The 9,825-nt window shown below is 48.7% G+C and overlaps 1 protein-coding gene across 1 annotated transcript; it reads left to right on the forward strand.

The window, feature by feature from the left end:
• Positions 1-3,059: 3,059 nt before the first annotated feature.
• Positions 3,060-7,967, forward strand: GMNC (geminin coiled-coil domain containing). The gene is made up of 6 exons (XM_086754856.1): positions 3,060-3,137; positions 3,847-4,087; positions 4,201-4,286; positions 5,671-5,787; positions 7,326-7,704; positions 7,786-7,967. Exons 1-6 carry the CDS (start codon positions 3,060-3,062, stop codon positions 7,965-7,967), a joined length of 1,083 nt encoding a protein of 360 aa, XP_086610982.1.
• The last annotated feature ends 1,858 nt before the right edge of the window (positions 7,968-9,825 follow it).

Here is a 9,825-nt window from a genome sequence, read left to right on the forward strand (position 1 = left end):
TAATGTGTTCTCAAAACTTCAGAAAAGAGCCACTACGACACTTAAAGTGAAATCTGATTTCCACTGAAGCAACACTGTAGTTTTGGTAAACATCTAATTCCTAAACTTTTTTTCCAATTAAAGAAGTGCATCATTAACTACAATAAGCAGCAAGAGCTCTGATAGGGGCTGCCTCAGATGAAAAGAATTAGCTGATGATTGTTACTTGGTTTTGTTTTACAGCACACATTGATGTGTAACTGCTACTATGAGTTGAAGCTCTTCTATAATCATGTGTGATACCCATGCACGATTTTGCAAAATTAGCTCTTTCTCTCTTACATCAACAGCATTTGTTTTTCCTTGACAGAAAGTCACCCAAAAGTTCTCTCCAAACCTATGAGGCTCTCTGATTTCGTGGTGTTTTACCCACGTACCATCTTTCACTCCCCAGCATAGACTATGCTACTGAGTTGACATTAATTCATTGAGCTCAGAAGGCAAAGCTCTGTCAAAACCCAAACCAACACAACACCAGCTCTGCAGAAGCAACAATGGAGCGACCACAGGTTTCTTCATAACTGCTTTTCAGCCCAAGAGCGCGTCCGTTACTCCTCCCACAAATTCTCAGAGGCAAATAGCATGCCTGGGCAGACAGAGCCCTGCCAAGAGGAAACAGAGACAGAGCCTGGCACTGTACCAGGCTGCCCTGTCTATGAGCAGCCATGCACCAGCAATGCTTCTCCCCACATCCTCACCAAGTGGGAAGGAAACTTTGCCCGCGCATTGTCCCTCCCTAGATGTGCTTTCAGACACTCAGCTCTCCTCTCCCCTCTCTGCATCTGCCCTCTCTCCCCCGAGGACTGAGCTATGCGGTGCCCCAGGGCCAGCTCGGCACCCCCTGCACAGGGGATCCTTCACCCACCAGGCCTCCCCTGCACCTGCCTGCGCCCCACCCAGGGCCAGCCATGCACCTCCCCAAGCAGCCTACAAACGCCAGGAGAGGGGCTATGTGGCCGGGAAAGAAGGCGCAGGGCAGCCGCGGCCCAAGCGGGCAGAAGGGACAAAATCACCCCCCACCCCGCAGCCACCATGTCTCCCCCTGCGGCGGGTGCGGGCGCGGGGTGATGACGTCGCCGGGGCCGCTCGCCTCCCCCAATGGCCGGGCCCGGCGCTCCCGCGCCTCTGAGGCAGCTGCAAGATGGCCGCTGTCCCGGGCGGTCGCAGGTCGAGGCCGCGGCGTTCCGAGGGGCTGCCGGGGCAGGGCGGGCTTTGTGGAACCCTTGTGTCTCGCACAGGGTTGCTTCGGGCCCAGAGGGCTCCTCCAGCCTGCCCCGCGGCTGCCTGCTTCACTGCCCGGCCCAGGATCAGATGCTGGCAACCTCTGGGCTTCAGCCTGTCCCAGCTTTACCTGCCTCCCCCTGGCCCTTCCCGGGCATATTACTGACCCCCCGGGTGGCAGCCCTCGCCTGGGGTATGTGCCTGGGGTGAGGGAGCCACTGCTGCCGCAGCACCCCGGGAAGCACCCTGAGGCAGCCCAGCAAAGGGCAAAGGGACTAAACCTAAGTGGGGAGGGCTGCACTGGGCCGGGGTGCTCGTTGGAAGTGTCTCACAGAGCTTGTGTTTCTCACTAGTCCCCCGACACACCATGCAGGAGAGGGGTTGGCACCCAAAGAGTGTGGGTTACCACAGCAGTTATCAAATGTACTGTGCGGAGCTGGAGTTTAGGAAAACTAAAGGGTGAGCAAAGCTGTGTGGGGTCAGATTTGGAGCACGAGCCCTTTCTAAAAAGTCTGTTTTGGAAAAAAAAACGTAACCAAGGCAGGAGGTGGCAGTGATTTAGGTTGGCATAGCTGCCAGTTTACCTTGGGCAGCGACCTAGGAAAATGCGGCAGTAATAAAAGAATGGAAGGCAAAGGGCCCTCTTGGTTTGTATTGTCCCTGAGCGCTACTAATGGGGCAACAGCACTGAGCATCCTCCTGGGGAGAAATGAAAGACCATCCCATATGCCAGCCTGGCCTGCCTTCGGCCCAGCCTCACCCTCGGCTGGCTGCAGGCTGTGACCGCAGGCAGGTCGGGTTACCTCCTCCAACAGCCCTTGCAGGGCAGGAGGCAGGATTCTGACTGAACAACTGCTCTGCTACTGGCCTTATTCCCACCGTCCCCTACGCTATTCAAGGACAGACCCTCAGTGAAGAGTTGTTTGTTTTGATTTTTTTTTTCCCTGGGAAAAAAATCAAGCCTATCCATGGATTTTAATTGTTGTGGAAATCTGGTGTGAATTAGAAGTGACTATATGCAGATATTCTCTGTCTTTCACACACCTACATATGGCTATTACAACATTACCCTGTATGATAGTAAATCTTGTATCACTGCCACAGCATTTATTTCCTGAGATCTCCTCTGGAAGCCTAGGACTTGACAGGAAGCTAATTCCCAATAAAGTGAGACATTTGCAGGAGCTTGTCACTGCAGACTGTATTGTTCTGAAATCAGTACTTTCTGCCTCAGAACTGTCCACAGAAGTGCCCTGAATCATATTTGCTTCTACACACCCCTGAAAAGCTGTGGAAAACCCACTCCCTCAGCTAGGCATGTTGGACAATCCTGCTGGATTTTACAACTGCAAACAAAGCTTGAGAACAAAACAAAATGAAAAACTCACCAGCAACAGCAGCAGCCCTACTCTGAACATGTGGGGTGCTTCCCTGGATCCCTGCTCATTTCCTGGAGTGAAACTCAGATACACCAGTTCAGTGCTGTCCTGAAGTGTGTGGAGACTTTTTTTTCCCCTCTCTCTCCTTTTCTTTTCCCTCCTTCCTTGTGTTGATTTGTGGGGCCAGAATGACTTTGATTTCAGCAAGTTTGCTGTTTATTCACGTCACAAGTTTGACAGCTTTACACCAAATCAGATTGCTGGGTTTCAGGAGAGCTCTGAGGCGTCACTGGGAGCTCCTTTAGATTAAACTCGCCTCCCCGGTCTCCCCCCTCTCCCCCTCCTTCAGAGCCATTTAAACCTCGCTGGGGCTTTAACACAAACGTACTCCCAAGACCTGCATTTCATTCTGCCACTAACATGGTAAGTGCTCTTTGCATTTCTCTCGACCTGGAGACAGAAAAGGAGGAGCTGGTCTCTTTGCCTTGGGGGCTTGCAGTAGGTTTTGTGCCCTCTTTAAGATGGGAAAGGAAAAGGGCTCTCCTCTACCTGCAAGAGCAGTCTTTGCTGCTGTGCCTTCCCATGGGTGAACAGATTCCCTGCCTGAGGATCCAAGCTCTGTCATTGCCTTGCAGAGATGTAGAGCTGCTGCAGATAGGGCTTCTCTGGAGGAGGGAAAGGGGTGAATCCAAAGACAACCTCAGGCTTTGCTCTGTGCGGTCTGGGACTCCTGCAGAACTGCAGGGGCAGAAGAGACTGCGAGCAGCCTGGAGGTGACTCTGCTGGTTTTGTGCTGCTTTAAGGCTGAATCAAGCCCCCAAGGTGGGAGGAACGAACTGGCCTGAGTCCTCCCTTTACCTTGAACTCATTCAGGACCCTCATACTTCCCAGGGGATTGCAGGAAGCTCAGCCGCCTTCCCGGTGTACCTCTGTTCAGAGCCCCTTTGCTGCAAGGGGCTGCGGCGGGGCGGTGCGGTGCCACCGGGATGGGGATTGGGGGGAAACGGGCACCCAGGTCAGGGCTGGGAGCTCCCACGGGGGCAAGCGGCAGCCGGCCGGGGCTGCGGGGCTCCCCCGCGACAGGTACCGGAGCAAACCCCGGCCGGGACGGGGGCGGGAGGGGAGCGCTGCCCCGCGGAGCAGGGACCGCAGCGCCGGGGCCGGAGCGGGGTTGACACCGCCTCTCTCTTCTCGGGACCCGCCACAGCCCGAGGGTGGAAAGGGGACGCGGGTGGAGGGGGGGAGAACCACCCGCCGAGCGCCCCATCGACACGGCCCCTCGCCTCCGCAGAGCACCGGCCGGCCGTGCCCGGAGCCGGACTTCGCCGGGGGCCCGGGCTGCGCCTGCCCCTGGTCCGGCCCCGCCGGGGTTTCCAAGGAGATTTGGGCTGCGGGCTGCAGCGCGGAGCCGCCGCATAGCCAGGGCCGGCGGGAGGCTCGGCCGCCGGGTAAGTGCGCTCCCGCCTCCGGGGAACGCGGCGGGGGGGCCCGGCTGCGGGACTGCGGCCGGGCTGGGCGAGGAATGAGGAGAGGGCTCACCCCTCGGGTCTGCTCCCCCCAGGCCAGTTCTGCACCCCGCAGCTCGGTGCCCAGGACGCGGCGTGGCGAGGAGACCAGCTGTCCTCCCAGCTCTACAGGAACAAGCAGGTAGAGGCTCCGCGCCCACCCCTCCCCGAACTTTGCATCGTGCACCGCACCTCCTGGGGTGCCAGGCTCGCCAGGCTCGGATGTGGGAAACGGTAGCAACCAGCTTTGGGTGTTTTTTGTTTCTCGAAGTATTTGCCTCTCCCGTTTTTCCCACAAAGCTGGAACAGCTATTGTGGAGTTCCCTGTTCATCTATCCCCTCTTGTGCCTTGACACTAGAGAAGACGAACGCGTAATCAGGGAGTCCCTCAGGCTCTGATGATGCAGAGCCTCATGCTGTTGACTAAAAATACACAGTATGTGTCCTCCTGAGTCCACCCAGATTAACTTGTTGAGAAACTATTCCACCAGAATTACCTATTTATGTGGTGGATCAACCATTTTGACCAACAACCATTTCCTTGTTACTTTATTTTCTCTCTTCTTTTTTTTTTTTTTTTTTTTTTTTTTTTTTTTTTTTTTGTAAATCCCATCAAGGGGCAGGAGAAACTCTGAACAGTTCTAGGTGAAGGGACCCCAGAGACATCAGCTCTGATCAAATCTTTGGAGTGATACTTTGACACAGTGAAGTCAATGGAAACATTTACTACCTTCAAGATCCCTGGAATTAAACCCTACATCCAAGCGTCACTGTGCTACTTTGGCTCTACCTTGATTATTTAAATCAGTAGTTTTCAGCCTGTGGTCAGTGGATGCCCCAGGTCCTTGACAGAAGATCCTTTGTCCTCCTAACAGAGTCTGCAGAGCTATAATCTGGATGCAGAAGTCTCTCTGCAGATACCCATGCTTTCCATGAAAAAGTGTTAGCCACTTGCAAATCAGAACATACCTGTTCAGCTCTTGGGACCAGGGCTGAGAGCTCTGTCCATATACTGGGACTGCAGAGTAGGATCCAGGATTGAAGGGATTAGTGAGTACCACTGTATCCTAAGGAATGGCAGTTACATCTTCCTTCTGCACTCTGTCCCCATAAATTATTAGTCTGCAGTTTCCCCCTTCTCCTTTTCCCCACCAGCCAACTATAAATGGGATTGAAAGGGGTGCAGAGGGTTGCTTACTGCCGCTCAGGAGGAGATCTGGCAGCTGCTGTCATGCCCATGACTGTTTCTGGCTCTTCAACCTGTGATTCTTTTCTGTTATTATTCCACAGTTGCAGATTTTTTTTTCAGAGTAATCTTCTCAAACACTCAGTAAAGAATAAAGGAAGTCAGAAGTGAAAATGGAACAGTCATGCCACTTAGATTTGCAGAGACAAGAGGCTAGAGTGGGTGGGTTGAGTTCACAAAGCAAACACCCAGATCATCAAATCCAAGCAGCCTGTACCGTAGGGCAATTGCTATTAGGTTACAGAGTCAACACCTATTCATCAATATCTCTACTCCACAGCTTCAAGATACATTGCTTCAGAAGGAAGAGGAACTTGCTAGGTTACATGAAGAAAATAATAACCTCCGACAATACCTGAATTCTGCCCTGATTAAGTGTTTAGAAGAAAAAGCCAAGGTATTGTGTTCAAACCTGCTGTATAGACTGGTGCAGGAGAAATGAGTGGAAAAGGTACCTGCCATTAAAATATGTGGAAAGTCTAAGAGTGTAGACAGCCTGCAGTGTGAGATCTATTTTACTTCACGTGGGTCTAAGCTGATGGTTTGTCTCAGGAATGACATCCTGTCACCTTCTGACTATGGAGACAGTATAACCCATGACATAGTTAAGTTTAGTTTATAAGTAAATTAGCTATAAGTAGGTTAAGTTTATAAGCAAGGTTAAATTATTCCATCTAAAGCTTTTTTTTTCAGTAAAAATTTCAAATTTGAACATGTGTTTCTTGAATGTGTCTCTCAATTACCCTTTTGATAAGGATTCTTATTTTTTATGTTTTGGGTGCTGTCTGGTTTATGTTTTGTTTTGTCATCTTCCAATGATATGTTTTATTCATTTACATTAGAATACTGATCTTCTGGTTTTTTTCAAATTTTTTTTTAATTAAAAAGTTGTGTGGGTCTTTTTAAAGGTGAATTACAAAATTAAACACATCAGATTGGATGAAACATTCTGTTAAATTAAATGTGAGGAGTTTTTTTAATTAAATATTTTGATTCCCTTTCTCTCTCCCAAAATAAAGAAAAGATAATTGTTTCTTGTCAACTAAAAGATTTTTTTTTACTATTCCAGACTTGCCCATGGAACCAAACTATTAATTATTTGCTCAGCTCTGTGGATTAGGCATGAGGTTAAAAGGCCTGTAAAAAATAGCAGGCTTTCCTTTTATATCCTCTTCTGAGTTGACAGTGTGGCATGTCCCCCCTCCCATGCCAAGACCTGGCTCCTGGCAGTATAAAAGGTCTCCTTCCCTGGGCACAGCAGGGAGACATGGCCACCTCTCTGTGTCACACGGAGGAGAGTCCAGTGTGAAACCGTCACGAGAGGTGGCTGAGCAGTGAATTCTTGACATGGTGGGGAGCTTCCTTGTTATTTCTGCCTTTCTTTGACCATCCCTGGATGCCTGAAGGGCCCTTGTCCTATGGTAACGGCAAATAAGGTGGATTAATGAGCTCAGAGCCACTCAGACTGCTGCTTCGAGCTCTCCCTGGCCAGGATCACACCTGCCCCAGTATGACTTACCTTCGCATCCTCCCCCTTTGTCAGGCTGCCTCATTCCCCCACCCTCCCCATACTCCACTCACCTGCCAAATACTGCTGGCAGCAACAGCACAGAGGAGTGCCATACAGCCAGGCGGGAGCTCTCATTTCATGCCGTGCTGAGTGAGAATGCAATCAAAGCACAGGCCTTATTGACATTGTCAAATTCTTCTCTTTCAGGGACTGGGTTGTTGCAGAGACCATAAAGACACAAAATAATTAGTCGTTTCCATAGGTTTAAGCACAGGGTGAAGAAAAAGTATTTTTATGAGGACAGTAGTAACTGTCTTGCCCATCTAAAATCTGAGATCAGAAACATGTTACATATTGTAACTAGAAATTCAGATTTTAATCTTCTCTCTCTACCTCTTTTTTTTTTTTAAACTTTTTTTTAATAGAAACTGCTATCCTGCCATGGCCAAAAAGCCTGTGCTGTTCTCAAAAGCACCAAGAGGAGATTAAAAGAGGACCACTGCTTTGTTCCTCAAGAAACTCTTCATGCTTCCAAAGCTAGAAGGAACCTCTTTAATGAGTTCACTGCCTGTGAAGAGCAAGCCAGCCCTGCTGTGGACAGCTGGGTCTTGCAGACTTTAGGATTAAAAGATGTCAACACCATTGATGAAACTTCAGCTAACTACAGTGCCCTGTCCTCAGACCTTGCAAAAGACACGTACTGTCTGAGCCCTGGTGAAGTGATAGACTATGACAACAGTGAAGGAGCATCAACTTATAGCTGCGGCCACATTCCTCCAGCTAACAGCAGTACCCATCCATGCAGTGAGGGCTCTTCCTTCCTTCCTCAGTTTTCTTCAGCAGCATGCGTCTCCTCATCAATGCCAAGCGTTTCCTCCCTCCCAGCCTATGATTTGCCTTATTTGACTGGTGATTTGTCACCCAACAAAACAGAAGTGGCCTTCACAACATCTTTAAGTCCTCACCGCAATGTGAGAACACACACCTTCCACCAAGGACAAGCCTTCGTGCGCAGGGATGACGATGGAGGATGGAGATTCACCTGGGTGCCCAAGCAAGCTGAATAATACACCTGCATTGAGGGTCAACCATAGGGGATGTAGGAGACAGACACTTCATCTTGTGCTTGAGAAAAATTCAGGCATCAGAAATGAGCCCTTCTGGACTCTGATAAATGCTATTTTATCACCTTACCACTTCTCGTTCCCTCCCAGATTTTCACAGGTGTGGCTCCAGATTGCACTTGCACAATTATCTGCCCCAGGCCAGGTGTACACATTGGATCCACTTCTCTTGTACCTGTGTTGAGATACCTGCTCTTACTTGCTTCGTGGTTTCTCTATCATCAGTTATTCCTTGTTAACTGGTAATTTCCAGGCTGGAGTGCTTTCAGCTTTGATGATCACTCCCATATGCACCAAGCTGGAAAGCATTTTGGGAATACAGTTTGGAAATAGCACCTCTCTCACAGATATCCACAGATGACGAACAAGGCATAGGTTGGAGGCTGAGGATCAGCAGTGTCTAAGTGATTTGTGTCTCTCTTGGCTATGCAGATTGCCTCAGATTAAGGCAACCGTGGGTATTTGTTAACATGCTACACTAGGCAGGCATACCTGCAGTCACATGGTGCTGTCAAATTCTTTGATGATGCCTCAAAAAAATAAACAGGATTTGCTTCTGTTGCCTGGAGGCTACTTAATTACAAGTGATTCAGCAAGTTCAGGGGATTTTCTTCTGCTGTGATTAAGAAACTAAATGTGTTTACCACACTGTGTTTTTAAGGTACTTTATTTGTCAGATAAAATGAGTTATAAAAGTTTGAGCCCTGCAACAGGAACTAGATTTAGAGATGCAGTAATGACACTGCCATCACCAGCCAAGACCCTGGTCCAACGTATTAGTGGCAGAAGTTTTCTCATCTGTGGGTAATGTATGCTCAGAACACTTCTTTCTTCTGCAAATATGCACTCCCCTTGCCTGCAGCATCTCACTAGTATTTTGATGGATTTTCTTCCCTGTTTACCTGCCTGATATCGGCAGTCCTTATAAAAAGAAGCCACTTCTGGCTTCATAAGCAATTTCTGTGCCTTCAGTGGGGCTTTTTTGCAACATCAATAGCTGCGTTTGTGAAACTGGAGATTTTCTTTCTAGGGAACAACTTCCTGACCTCTTTGTCTTGATCTCTGAAAGCAGAGAGATCTGTCTGCGATCGACATCAGCCCAGAATCAGGGCTGCTTCCTTCTCCTCCTGTAACCCCATGCTTCCTATGGGAAGTGTTTCTCCTAATTTGGGGAGGCAGTATCACTTAAGGGTTACAGTGAGTCTTTGGGAACCACAGTCTTCAACAACAGCTCTTGCCTCTCCATGTCTCTGTCAGGCAGTGGTGGGCTGAAGCTATAATCATCACTACCGTGACAATGCTTTAAAAAAATCTCTGGATAAAAGGTGCTCTAGCACTGCATAGGACTTTTAATAACACTACTAATGATATGAAGTCAACTGACATGAAGTAAGCTCACCAGTTATGTTTTGTGTTACCTTTGTTTTCTGCTTTACAGTAGTTTGATGCCAAAGTATTGGAAATAGAGTGATTTGGTTATTCAGAATGGTCCCAGTGACATTAAGTACCTAAGTAAAAATGACTATAATTGAGGATTTCCCTTCAGTGACTTATCTTCCTATAGAAAACTGGATATTCCTTTATTTTTAGAGGATAAAAATATCCCCTAAATAGCCTCTTGTGCCTTAGAATTGCAGTATTTGGGATTCTCCATCAGGAGCAGTAGTAATTTCCAAAAAGACTTTTAAATAAGCAGACTCTGTATTTCTGAGTAGTTACTTTAAAGTCAGTGATGGGGAAGACTCCCAGAACAGGCAATTTGAAAGCATTGATTGTAGGCATTATTACATTGGATTTAAAA

The sequence above is a fragment of the Chlamydotis macqueenii genome, chromosome 9, assembly GCF_036417535.1.
Source record: "Chlamydotis macqueenii isolate bChlMac1 chromosome 9, bChlMac1.mat, whole genome shotgun sequence".
NCBI lineage: Eukaryota > Metazoa > Chordata > Aves > Otidiformes > Otididae > Chlamydotis > Chlamydotis macqueenii.

Excerpts from the sequence above, each read along its gene's own strand:
- GMNC (XM_086754856.1), top strand. The coding sequence starts at position 3,060 with ATGGTAAGTGCTCTTTGCATTTCTCTCGACCTGGAGACAGAAAAGGAG. Across the intron at positions 3,138-3,846 it reads CTTTGCCTTGGGGGCTTGCA|CCCGAGGGTGGAAAGGGGAC; the intron begins GTAGGTTTTGTG and ends GACCCGCCACAG. Across the intron at positions 4,088-4,200 it reads GCGGGAGGCTCGGCCGCCGG|GCCAGTTCTGCACCCCGCAG; the intron begins GTAAGTGCGCTC and ends TGCTCCCCCCAG.